The sequence below is a fragment of the Vulpes lagopus genome, chromosome 1, assembly GCF_018345385.1.
Source record: "Vulpes lagopus strain Blue_001 chromosome 1, ASM1834538v1, whole genome shotgun sequence".
Lineage (NCBI taxonomy): Eukaryota > Metazoa > Chordata > Mammalia > Carnivora > Canidae > Vulpes > Vulpes lagopus.
In genome coordinates, this window is record NC_054824.1 from 25,916,222 (window position 1) to 25,930,226 (window position 14,005).

The 14,005-nt window shown below is 35.3% G+C and overlaps 1 protein-coding gene across 1 annotated transcript in view; it reads left to right on the top strand.

Moving 5' to 3' along the window:
• Positions 1-14,005, top strand: part of RARS2 (arginyl-tRNA synthetase 2, mitochondrial) — a 52,434-nt gene that overhangs the window by 19,947 nt on the left and 18,482 nt on the right. The window contains exons 5-8 of the mRNA XM_041759608.1: positions 1,642-1,739; positions 4,687-4,742; positions 7,440-7,523; positions 10,375-10,451. Of these exons, the coding sequence (XP_041615542.1) occupies positions 1,642-1,739; positions 4,687-4,742; positions 7,440-7,523; positions 10,375-10,451 (315 nt within the window). The remainder of the gene's footprint in view (positions 1-1,641; positions 1,740-4,686; positions 4,743-7,439; positions 7,524-10,374; positions 10,452-14,005) is intronic.

A 14,005-nucleotide genomic window follows, 5' to 3' on the forward strand; every position in this document is an offset into this window, starting at 1 on the left:
AAGTAATGTATTAAACAATTTAAGCATTCAGTGTGGTGTGGCATTTAAAATTTTTATTTTGAGAACACTTAGAGTGAAATAGAGAAAGAAGCTCTAGGTAGCAGATGGATCAGATTGTCAATGGAAGGTTTGGAAGTGAGGCATGTGAGATAGTCCTTTATTAAAGTTATTTTTTTATTTGTGCCAGATATTTCAATGATCTGAGGGTTATTTGTTAAAGGAGAGTTTAACTTCCTGTGATTGCCTTTTGTGGAGTCTACTATCCATAACATAAAAAGGGATAGAAGGTGAAATAGATGGGTAGATGTTAACTTTAGAATAATCTGACTCTGAATTCCTCCTCAGTAATATTTACCTCCCTACCCAAGGGAGTCTTGTCACCCATTGTCTTGGAGTAAATAATTAACATAATTAACATTTAATGGGTTCCTAGTGTATGACAGGCACTATTTTCTTTAATGGCTCTATATATTAATCCTTTCTCTATGTGTCCTACTATATAGTGTGAGTGAAAGGAGTATTACTTCCTCAGTGTCCTTGTGCAAGTACATACTGTTTCTGAACCTTAGTTTTTTACATCTATTAAATGGGAAATGTTGCCCATTTTTTAACATTGTGAGGCTTAAAGATAACATTAAAGCATCTGGACTTTAACCTAGCACTTTGTAGATGCTTGTTAAAAGTATTGTTTTGCTGCCTTCTGCTACTTTCTCTGCCTTCTCCATTAAGTGACCCTCTTAACCAACTCTTAAGATAGTAAAATTCCTCACATCATAAACTACATACTTAGGACTCAGAATCCAGTTTGTGAAGCAAAACCAATATAAGAGTAAATAGCCTATGACAGTAAATTCAAACCCCTCCACCAAAAAATAAATATATTTATAAATAAACACATCACATCATTAGCAAAAAATGAAGGATGAATTTTGTCAACTATGTAGTACTGTGTGCATTTCTAAAAGTGAACCTGGAATATGTTCTGGTTGCTTCTGTTAGGTTTCCTTGTTTTTTTATTTACATAGCCAGTTCGCATTTGAATTGCAGTTTTGTATTTGTTTTCTACCATTTCTTGTGATCCTTAGTATTACAAAAGTAGCAGCAGCATGCAATCATTAACACATTAGCTATGGAGTGAAAAAGGTTTTGCCACATGACTTACTAGCAGTATGACCAATTTAACTTCTCTGTGCTTCTCTTTCCTCATTTGTAAAAATAATACTTGTCTCCTATGGTTTGTTGTGAGGATTAAGTGAGTTAATACGTAGAAATGCTCAGAACAGTGCCTGGCATAGAGTGCATTCAGTAAATACTAGATCCTCCTTCTGGTTTTGGTGTTACTATTTGCCATGGAACTTGCGGTGGTTACTTAACCTCTAAACTTCTGTTTCTTTATCTGGAAAATATCTATATCATTCATAAGAATGCATACATGTGATGTATAAAAAGGGCACAGAGAGAGCCCCCATAGATGTTAGTTCTTATTATTATTGTTCTGACTAGCATTAACAACAGGAGAAGGTGGTGGTGCTGACAATGCTGTAAAATTCTCAGTTCTGTAAATTAGAATGAGTAAATGAAGTAATTAAGAAAATTGCAGTGTTTTCTGTGTCATTAAATCCCATGCCTTTTACTTTTCAGACAGTGCTGCAACAAGTAATCAAAGATGGCTCAAAATACGGATTAAAAAGTGAGCTATTCTCTGGTCTTCCCCAGAAGAAGATCGTGGTTGAATTCAGGTGAGTGCCTACTCATCTTATGTGTTGGTTAATCAAGGTGTCTGGGCAGGTGTTTTACCATTATCATCTGGGCCTCAGGAAATTACACATGGGAAAATAGAAAACCAATGAACTTATATTATTTTCTTAATAATACGGTGACTTTATCACTGCACCATGAATAAAATTTTTAGACTCCAATAAACAAAAATCTGGTGATTATATATTCTCTTTAATTAAATATTTAATAGTTAACTTCTTCTATTTTAGTAGACTCTTAAAGCCAAGGTAATGGTTACTACCATATTAAGAACTTTAAAGTAATGTGGTTACCAGAGAACAAAGCCTTATTAGTATTTGTAATGGATTTTTTTTTAATTGCCAGAAAAAAATAGCTTGAAGTCTTAACACACCTCTAAATAATCCTCATAACTTTCTGATGAGCTGTCAGTAGTACATCCTTCTAATATTTGAACTGTTTTTAAATAACCAAAACAGGAAGGGAACACTTTCAGAATACAGTTGATCAGTTGACACCTCATGAAAATGATCAGAGATATTGTATTTTATTGTATTTGCCTTCCTAAATGCAGAAGAGTCTTGATGAACTCTTTTCCCACTTGGAAAGGTAGAACTTGCTATAGCCATTTGTTTTCTTTTTCTTTTTTTTTAAGATTTTATTTATTCATGAGAGACACAGAGAGAGGCAGAGACATAGGCAGAGGGAGAAGCAGGCTGTATGCAGGGAGCCCAATGTGGGTCTCAATCCTGGAACTCCAGGTTCACACCCTGAACAATGCAGACGCTCAACGCTGAGCCACCCAGGCATCCCTAGCCTTTTGTTTTCTTAACTGTATATTTCTGTGGGGATTTTTTTTTTAATGGATGATGAGGAAATTATTTCAGGTTTCCTGATTCTTTATTATAATTTTTTATGGTAACAAACTTAGTTATGATTAGCACCTGGATAACCAGAGGCGAGAGTGGGTTTTATGGATTCCACATTTGTACTGTCTGCTACTCTTAGAGTCAAGAGACTCTAAGATTCAGTAAAATTTTATAAGGAATGATTGGTGAGTAAACACTCCCGTGGAGTAGACAGATATGAATCTTAACAAAATGTCAAATTGATATTTGAAGAGCCATTTTGTCCATGCTGAAAACCTAGGTAGATTCAGTTCTTCTAGTCCTAGAGAAAAAATGCAAAAGCACTGTGAAAACTTAAAAAAAAAAAAAAATAGAAATATAAATAACTAGCTTGAAAAAATTCAAAGGTCATAAAAGAATATACATTGAAAGGAATTTTCTTCCCCATTATAGTTTCTTAGCTCTCTCCTTATGTAAGGCATTCACCAATACGGGTTCCTTATTTACCCACCTAGAGATACTCTGTGTTCATAACATGCTCTACACATTGTTCTGCTCCTCCTTTTCTCACTAAACAATATAACTTGTATCCCTTTGACATTTGGAGTACATCCAAGACTGGCTTATTATTTTATTGTTTCATTGTATTCTATTGTAATTTTTTAAAATTGACTTTATTCTGCTTACTTTGGTCCTCCTTTTCTAGTTTCTTTTTTTTTTTTTAATTTTTTATTATTTATTTATGATAGTCATACAGAGAGAGAGAGAGAGAGAGGCAGAGACATAGGCAGAGGGAGAAGCAGGCTCCATGCACCAGGAGCCTGACGTGGGATTCGATCCCGGGTCTCCAGGATCGCGCCCTGGGCCAAAGGCAGGTGCCCATCCGCTGCGCCACCCAGGGATCCCCCTTTTCTAGTTTCTTAAGGGAGAACCTTAGATTACGTACTGGTTTGAATCCTTTCTTCTTTTCTAATACAAACATTCCATGCTGTACGTTTCTCTGCTCACAAATTTGCTAGAGGTCAACTTATTTGCTCTCATTATCTCAGGGATCACAGTCCTTCACTGTCAGGTTTGTAAAACCAGTGTTTCATATATTTTTCTGGTTTTATGGTTGTTTAAGGCAAAAGATAAATCCAGTCCTTGTTACTCTATTTTGGTGGGAAGTGGAAGATTCCTTATTTTTTAACCTATAGAAGGACCTGTACTTTCTTTCTAAATAATTAAACATTCTTCTAGTGTCATAATTTCACAATTATGTGCATATTAATGTAGAATCAAGCACTTAAGTTGTAATACCCTTTATATAAGGCTTTAGAGATGGGTCAAAATTAAGTTCTCGTTTTGCCATTTATCCAACTGTTCAAGTTAATTTATTATATTTTTCTAATATTGAGAAACTTGTGAAATGTTCAAATATACACAAACACAACAGTATAATTAAGTCCCATATCCTTCTCACTTAGATTCAAGAGTCATGAAGATATTGCCAAATTTGCTTCATTATCCTTTTTCCTTGTTGCCTCAGTTCCCTCATCTGTAAAGTAAGAGATGAGAATACCTTACCACACAACTCTAATGAGTATTAAATGGATTCATGCATGTAACGTGCATGAAACTGTGCCTGTCAGGGAGTGAGTACTCTAGAAGCATTTGCTCTCATTAAATTCTTGATTACAACTTTTGATAGATAATATCCACATATAAATAGAATTTCTTTGGGGTCAGTAATTTTTAAGAGGATAAAGGTTTACAATTAGTACATGAAACTTAATTCCCAACAACCTGCACTGTTTTTGTATTTAAACAATATCTCTGAATTTCTTCATCCTTTTTATCAATCCTTAAATGTATCTGCTTCCTAACTGTGCCATTTCTGTGTATGGTACTACCTCAAGAGTCACAGGATCAGTTTCACTAAGGATGATTCTTTTTGAGTTCCAATTTATCTTTGCTCTAAATTTCTAATTTTTCACTTATCTTTGCCCTAAATTACCAAAGGCCTTAATCCCCAATTGTGTTAAACTATGGAGGCATGACCTAGTTCATTTTAGAACTCTTGTTCCTAGAACAGAAGTATAACTTTTGCAATTATTTGCAGTTCACCTAATGTTGCCAAAAAATTTCACGTTGGACATTTGCGTTCTACCATCATAGGTAAGTGTCATTAGTTTTACAGAAAATACTAAACATGACTTTGGGGCAGTATTTGATAATGCATTCAAATGGTTTAATGCTTAAATAACAATAAGACAAAAAGTTCAAATTTATATGAGCTTGATGCTAATTAAATACTACATAAAATTGGAAAAATTAGAAGTAAAAAAAAGAAATTTGTTTCAAAAGCAAAGGATTAACTCAGAAACCAATTTTAACTGTTAGGTTTGTTAATAATTTTAACTTTTTAAAAATATGTATGTGTATAGAGAAGATCTAAAAGATGCAAAAATGAAAATAGTTATGTGAGAATGATAATCTCCCCAGGTTTTTTGTTCATATACTCTATTTTTTTAAAATGGTGTTATATATTAATTATATCTCAATTTTTATTTTTATTATTTTTGTTAACAATCTTTAAACTTTAATAAGTTTTTTCTTAAGATTTTATTTATTTATTCACGAGAGACAGAGAGAGAGAGACAGAAACACAGGCAGAGGGAGAAGCAGGCTCCATGCAGGCAGCCCGATGTGGGACTCAGTCCTGTGACACTGAGATCATGCCCTGAGCCAAAGGCAGATGCTCAACTACTGAGTCACCCAGGTTTCCGTATGTCTCAATTTTTAAAAAAAGCTCAATCTCAATCATTTGAGTACTAATTCATAACTGGAAATTGGAATAATATTATTCTAAGAAAGATTGCTATTGTACTTCATAGGTGTAATGCTTCAGTGTGTATGTATATGCTAATACTTTCATTTATTTAAAACATGACATGATGTAGCCCAATTTAAAAACTGCAGTTAGAATTGGAAGAGACTCTGAAGTTTATCTCATTTAATCTGTCATTTTAATACTTTTAAGAATTGGAACAATCTCTACTTTGTGGCATAGATCATTTTTGAACTGGAGTCACCTGTCATTGTTGAAAGATCTCATGGAGCATTTTTTTTTTAATTTTATTTATTTATGATAGTCACACAGAGAGAGAGAGGGGCAGAGACACAGGCAGAGGGAGAAGCAGGCTCCATGCACCGGGAGCCCGATGTGGGATTCGATCCCGGGTCTCCAGGATCGCGCCCTGGGCCAAAGACAGGCGCTAAACCGCTGCGCCACCCAGGGATCCCTCATGGAGCATTTTAAGAGAGGAAATGACTGAACTTGATTTAAAAAAGAATATAAAAAATATTCTGTATATGAAAATCTACACGAGTAGGTCAAAACTTTAGGAGTGAGTAAATGATGGATGGAGCATGATAAAGTTGTTTGAAAGTTGTTAAGGAAAATTTTGGACCAGGAAGATATAATATTTATTGAGAGTTTATTTACCGTGTTAAACCTTTTCTTGTATTAATTAGCTCAATTAATTTCACAACAGCCATATTTGGTAAACAGTGTTAACTGTAGTCTGTGGAAATTCATATACCAAAAGTAACTTTTCCAAAATAATTCCAAAAGTCTACAATTGTGTTATTTGGTTGATTTGCAAGATAATAAAGTGCTAATTAAAAATAGGAATACAGTCTGAATAGCAGTTGAAGGTTGCTGTTAGAACCATGTAGAACTGGGAAAGTCTAGAAGTAGAGAAGCTGGAAGAGGAGTAGCCACAGTAATTTAAGACATGCGGTATTGGTGAAGGATTATTTGCAGAACAGTAAATCCATTGTTGTGAAAGCAGGCAAGGATTTATTACAGGATATTGAAGAGTTTGCAAAATTATTGGAAGTGCTAAAGAAGTTTTGGATTAAGTAACATAAGTCACTCTCAAATTTATGCCACAGAGGTTGGTCATCAAGGGATTTCTGCCTTTTCTGCAGTCCCTTCCAATAACAACCATGCTACCACTGTTGTAGGAAGCTACCACTAGTCCTTCCATGCCTTCTAGAATTCATATTAGCAAAAGAGGCAGCCCCATACTCTTTCAGTTCCCTTGGAGGTCACATGACAGGAGACTGCTATTGATGCCACCAAAAAAAAAAAAAAAAGCCTCCACAGTTGTGCTTGTCAGAAAAAAAAATAGAAGTGGCTCCCTTTTCACCTCATTTCTACCTTCTAAGTCTCATGCAAAGTGTATCTGGATGCCAAAACATAAATAACTTCTGAAACCTTAACTGCAGGAGATTCTGAGAAATGTAATTTTTAGATTTCCAGCCTCTGCAACAGGCAAGAGCACACTTAAGAGAGTGGAGTAGATGGTGACTATAAAACCAGTGTCAGCAGTAGAGGAAGATGAGGTTCTTGGACTACCATGTGCTCTTTGAGAGCAGGCATGAGGAGATGGACTTCAGTGACTGAAAGAAGGAAGAGTGGACTATTAAGAAAAAAATACCAGTATGGCTCAGGTTCTTTAGGGGATAATCAAGTTATTTCTTGTTAATTACTGAGATTCTGTTATTTTCTATCTTTGGAATTGCAGTTATTCTAACGTGTTCCCAATTCCCATTGATGTTGCTGAAAATTCTGTTCTTGTGAAAATTGTGAGATTCTTGGGAAAAGCTGCCCCCAAATAATCCTCTACTCCCTTTCCATAATGTAGATGAAAACTCAATAATGAATATTTTATTAAAAAATAATTGAGTTGGTAAATTTTGTGAAAAAAAAATTTCTGTGTAATGCTTTGGTAATAGAGAAGCACATGGTTTTTATGCCAAAATGGATAACAAGAGTGAGAAACGGTTTATTTTATTGATTACTAGGAAATTTTATAGCAAATCTCAAAGAAGCTTTAGGACATCAAGTTACCAGAATAAATTACCTTGGAGATTGGGGCATGCAGTTTGGTAAGTAAGTTTGAGATTTGATCTTTCATTTCACTTTTAAGTTTAGTTTCTTTTAATATGTCATTTGATATTGCAGAATCCAGTGGATACAGTAGTGCCTCCTATCTTTTTTTCCCCCAATGGTCTTTTGCACAAATCTTGTATTCATTTGTTAGAGTAATTCTCACCACAAAATTCAGAGCAATACCTGATAAATACAGGCCTTAGTGGTTTTATTAAAGAAAAGTAGCTTACATTTGTCAAATGCAGAAGTGAGTATACGAGGGAAGAAATGAGTCTAGCTATATATACCCTTCTCAACTACAGCCCTGCTATCTTTAAAACAAGTGAAGTCCAGCCTCCCTGGGCCATAATACATGGAGGATGATTTGTTATACCCTGAGCCAGTGGCATAGAGGAAAAAGAAAGTGGAATACTTTGGCTCCCTCTAAAATTGTACAGTAGTAGGGGATCAGAAAGAAAAGAGAGGAAGAGAAGAGTAAGATTCAAACAGTTGAGTGCCATAAACTCAGAACCATAACTACTTCACAATACACCAGAAATCAAGGAAGGGCAAGATAAAATGAAGTTGCTAAGGTAGTGAAGTCCTGTTAGCTTGTGAAATGCAAGCTTTTAAAAATCTCTGGCAACTACTGTGTGTATGTTAAGATCCAGCCTAGGGTCACACAGACAGACCCTTGCCCACATCTCACATTACTATGTTCCTAGTTTCCAACTCTACTCAAATAGGCTTGTTGTAAATCTGTTCTTATTTGTTTGCTTCTCTCCCCTGCTAGGTGATATGTTCCTTAAAGGCATGGATTGTGTCTTAATTATTTTTGTGTCCATAGTGCTTGGCACCAAAGAAGCACAGGAGTGATAAATGAATCTGTCCTGGGAAGTACTTTACAGTACTAATCCAAAAGAAAGGCTAGTTAGTATTTTAAAGCTTCAATAAAGTACAGCATGCACTGCCAGTTCTAAAATTCACTGATACTATTATGTTCTATCATATCTAGTGAAATGAAATCAGTTTCCAAAAGACAGATTTATCATGACCTCTTTCATTTCATTTAATAAAAATCTCTTTTAGACTTCAAAAAGGGTAGAACTTGAACCAATTATCAGTGCCATTACCATTCACTGTGGAGGAATCAGAAAACATGCCCTGCATTTTAAAGATCCACCTGCAGTACATGACTGCTGATAGTCAGAGGTTTAGGCCATAGGCTCAACAGTCAGATTTAATAGATGGCATCCACTTTACATTAGTTTAACCAATTTGTGCATTTCACAGGCATTAGCAAATATGGTGATTATGGTATTCTTTAATTATAGCTACAGGATTTTATTATTGCAGTGTTTTCTCTAAAGGACTGCTATGGTTAATGAACTGTGACCATTTCCATTATAACCATCATTGTTGAAGAGTTTTAATTTTGGCTGTTTCAGCTATCTCCTATTGAAAGTTGGCAGATAGTTTCCAAGCACAAAATTAGTTTTTGAAAATATATTAGGTTGAATTTTAAATGGACATTCAAATAGCCTTTACTTTTCCTATTTCCATTTTTTAGACACTTTGGGCATCTTTCCACATCCTGCTCCTGAGACCCTGAATCATAATCACATTTGCTTTTGCTTAAAGTAAATAGATCTGATACATTTTTCAGTCATCCTTAGTTCTATCTAAAGCTCCAAAATGTTTTATATCTTCATGTTCAGTAGCATCCCACTTTTTGCTGAGCCTCTATAGAAAAATATACCTGTGCAAGGCCCCCTGACAATAGCTCCTTTAAATCTGAAGCTTAGTAATTGATACAGTTATAGAAACAGATTGGTTTTTAAAATAGTTAAACCACCTTTTATTGCTCTTGGCCCCAGGCTGCATATATCCTTTCAAACTGAAATTGTGATCATCTTTTAGCAAGAGTATCTTAAGAATATAAATACAGTTTATTACCTCAATTACTTTTTTTTTTAATTAAGGTTCAAATTAACAATATCCCCTGAATGCTGAACTTATCACCAAAGACCAAAAAAAAATCATTGACAAATAAAAAACAAATATGTGAGCCAGATAAAAGAATTTTGTTACTTGGTCACCTTGAATGGGAAAGGTAATCAGGTATTTTTGAGTTTTATCTTTTATTGTTTTCCTTCAGTTATTTGTTTAAGAACTGTATTATAACACCAAGCTAATTTCTACCTTTGTTTTATTTTAACCTCTACAAGTTTAAAAAGAAAGTTTTGAAATTACCTCCCATCAGTTTGTTTTCACAAATTTTAAGCGTCCAGTGTGCAGCATTATGATTTCCTTCCCCAGGATAGCTGTTTTATTATGGTTGTTTTATTATGTCTGCCAGGGAAGAGTTGGGCACTGTTAGTACCAAGACCAAGTTCGTCCTAGACCCTGCCTTTTATGAGTTCATAGCCTATTGGTGTCTGTGAAGTTAATTGTAGTGATCTCTTCAATATAGTGAATTTGTGATTCAGTACATTTTTTTAAAGATTTATTTATTTATTCATGAGAGACACAGCGAGAGAAGGGCAGAGACACAGACAGAGGGAGGAGAAGCAGGCTCCGTGCTGGGAGCCCGATGTGGAACTCGATCCTGGGACTCCAGGATCATGCCCTGAGCCAAAGGCAGATGCTCAACCTCTGGGCCACCCAGGCATCCCTGTGATTCAGTACATTGAACTAACTTACTTGAGTTTATGGGATAGCAGATGATAGATAGCATGTGTTTGCAGTGCCCTCAGGACACATAATTATGAGAGCTTGATCTTTGATACAACTATACCTGTTCCCTTGCCATGACTGTTCTCTGCTGTGTCATTTTATAATTTTTTCATTTATTGATTATTGTGGTAGGTCTTCTGGGAACTGGCTTCCAACTGTTTGGCTATGAAGAAAAACTTCAATCCAGTCCTTTACAACATCTCTTTGAAGTAAGTTGGCAAGAAACAATAGTAGAAAATGCTTCAATTTATTTTTTTCATAGGACAATGCAGCTTGGATTAATTCTTAATCCCGGAGGTTTTAAAAAATGATCTTAAAGCAAGGAACTAAAACAATTTAAAATGTTGCTTTTAGTTTACTAGGGAGTTCTTTTGGTTTTCATAACCAAGTGTTTCTTTTATTTCTGTTTTAGTTGATGTGGGACAGTATTTCTCTAGGTAGAGTTGTCTTAGAATAAACACGTAAGATAACTGATTCAACACAAATTTCTCAAATTTTTTTGTCATTTGCTATGTTACTGCAGCTGTCTTCATGGCAGGAAATCGTTTAAACTTGAAAAGCATAAGCGTATACTTTTTTGCTCTTGTTCTAATGTGGGGGAAGGTACATGTGTTTCTGTGAATTTGTGTGTGCTTTTTTCCATTTCTGTCTTTTGGCTCCTTTTCCTGGCTTTTGCTTAGTGTGAACTCCTTCCTATTCTGCCTCATTTAGTCCTTAGGTTTTTGATTCTCTGTCCTCAGTTTTTCCTGGAGTTCATTAGTAAAGGTCTTCCTGTCCAGCTAATCTCCAGGTATGTGTTTCCTTTTCATTGTCCTAAGTTGTTATCTTTGCTGTTTCTGGGCTTCACAAGAAGAAACACCAATACGACATCAGCCCTAATGGTGACTTATCTGGGATCAACTAAAGCTATTAGATCTATGTGTGGAGAAGAACACTTAGCAAAGTAGTGCTTTACTTCTCTAGCCAACACTACCAAGAATGCTTCATCATTTTTCTTTCTGTTAAATGATTTTTCTCCTACAGCATCAGCATCGTAGTTAAGTTTGACAAAAATCACATTGTAATTCTTAAAGACCTTTAAGGGTTTGTAATTTCCTCCTGAGTCTAGGCCTGCACTGCACTTTTAATACCTACATTTTGATTTAGAATATTAACCAAAGGATTTTTTTTTTCTCTTTTCCATCGAGTTTTATTGATAGGCAAGAGTTTCAGAATTAATAATTCTTTATAGTTTATAAGTAAAGCATGCCACCTTAGTGCCTGGAATTTTTATTGTTATTATCTTTTTAAAACTTGGAATAATGGCAAGTATTTTTTACTACAAGTTTAGTGCACCTTTCTTCAGCTCCAGGCCCACAGAGACAACACATGGCACAGAAAAATACAAATACAAATACCTGCTTGGAGACCTTGTGTCATTGGGAGACCATTTTTAAGAATTTAGAGAACTAAATTTTAGAACTTTATATAAGAGATCCTATTCTCCCCTTTCTCCCACCCCTCCTCAATTATTTTATTTAATCCTGAAAATACTTTTTGTTGCTTGTAATATTTTAAATATTTTAATAAGGTCTGTTCTCAAACTTCACAGAAATGTAAATGTATGTTTCTTTCTATTCAATGTAATATAAATCTTCAGGCTTTTGAGACTCATAAAAAGTGGGAGATTGCATATCTATATAAAGGTTGTTAATTGATGGATGCACATAAGGAAGGAACAAGGGCTAGGGTAGTTCTATGAATAACTGAAACCTCAAGGAACAGTGGCATTGCTTTCATTGAGTGTTCTTTTTGCCTAAAAGCTTCATAGGGAAGTAGCATTTATAAACAAAATAGAGCAAGTCAAATATACCCACCTTGCTGTTTGTAATAAAAGTTAGAAATCTAGTAGGGCGCTCACTGGCTCTCCTCCACAGAACTTCCTTTGCAAGACAGAAGAAAAAAACAAAAAACAAAAACCCAGAATCTAAAGTGGCAGTCTCCAGGTTTTTTTAATCTTTCTGCTACTTTTTACAGATCTAGTTTAACATTTTAAAATTATAGTTTTCGGGACACCTGGATGGCTCAGCGGTTAAGCTCTGCTTTCATCTCAGGGTGTGATCCTGGAGTTTAGGGATTGATTCTCACATCAGGCTCCCTGTGTGGAGCCTGTTTCTCCCTCTGCCTATGTCTCTGCCTCTCTCTCTCTCTCTCTCTCTCTCTAATGAATAAATAAATAAAATCTTTAAAAAATAATAAAATAAAATTATAGTTGACATTGTGGATTACTTTTAACAAAAAATGTGTTGAAAGCATAAATGAGAAATGTTTTTCCTTTTTTTTTTTTTAACTTTAGGCACGTATTAGTAAATTATTTTATCCTGTTCCTGAAAGAAAACCTGTACTTTGGTTGGACCCCTGGTTTTCCCCTTGTCAAATTGTAGTTGTAAGCTTTTTGAGAGGCAGGACCATATTTTCTTAATCTTTTATTGCCAGCCCCAAACACCATGCCTTGTCTTAAATTTTTAATGAATTTGATCTTATAGTTCTTTTTGTCCCTTTCTATACCTTCCGTTTAAGTTGTGTGATATAAAACCTATCGTATAGCTCCAGGGAAGAACTTAACTATTGTAGGATACACAAGTTACCATTTCTCAGAATCAAACTTCATCATGCAGTCTACTGTTGAAGAACCCAAGGGCCAGACCCAGGATTCCAGCACAGGTAGTCTGGCTGCCAACTGTTCACTGCACTTCCCTGCCCTCCACTGGCATTGCAGAATGCCTTTCTGACCATTCATTGCCATTGGTTGTAATTACTTATGTAACATTTTCCCTTTTTTTCACCCTCAAATTGCTATACCAGGAACACAATTGGTAGTTTACCTTTGTCGCAGTTTCAACTTTCCAGGGTATCTGTTTTGAATTTGGCTCTGGCCATTCAGTAGCAGTTTGTGGCCTGCCTCCTGAATGGCACCACAATCAGCATCCCCCATTTCAGTTTCTCAGTTTTTGTATATGGAAGATATAGGATAGTTTTAATATTTCTTTTCTGTGATGAAAATATTTGACACTACAGTCATTTCTCTACTGCATTCCATTTTTGTGCTTTGCTGTATTACTGATTTTTCTATATACCTATAGTCATTCTTTTCCCATGATGTTTGGGTGTGTTGTGTGTGGACTGGGAGCTTTTGTTGGTCATCATTTATTTATTTTTTATTTTTTATTTTTTTATTTATTTATGATAGTCACAGAGAGAGAGAGAGAGGCAGAGACACAGGCAGAGGGAGAAGCAGGCTCCATGCACCGGGAGCCTGATGTGGGATTCGATCCCGGGTCTCCAGGATCGCGCCCTGGGCCAAAGGCAGGCGCCAAACCGCTGCGCCACCCAGGGATCCCGTTGGTCATCATTTAAAACCATTTATTTAGTTGCTTTAATTTGTTTTCATAAAACGGAGAACGTGGTTTTATAATGAATGGTTCATCGCCCTGAATTAGCTAATGAGTTAAATAACTAATATATTTGCTGTTTAGAATTCACAGTATTGGTTCAAAGAAAACATATGTAGTAACCTTTGGAACATGTATCAGAAAGCCTTTTCACTTATATCAAAAAGAAATTTCTTATGGTAAAAACTTAAGTTTTAAATCTAAATCCCAAATATATGGATGTCGTCATCATTTACTTTTTTACTTGTTTTAATGATAATTTTTAAAAGTAATTTGAGTTTCTCCTCGGTTTAAACTACTTAAATGGACCTCGGGGCCTGGGTAGCTCAGTT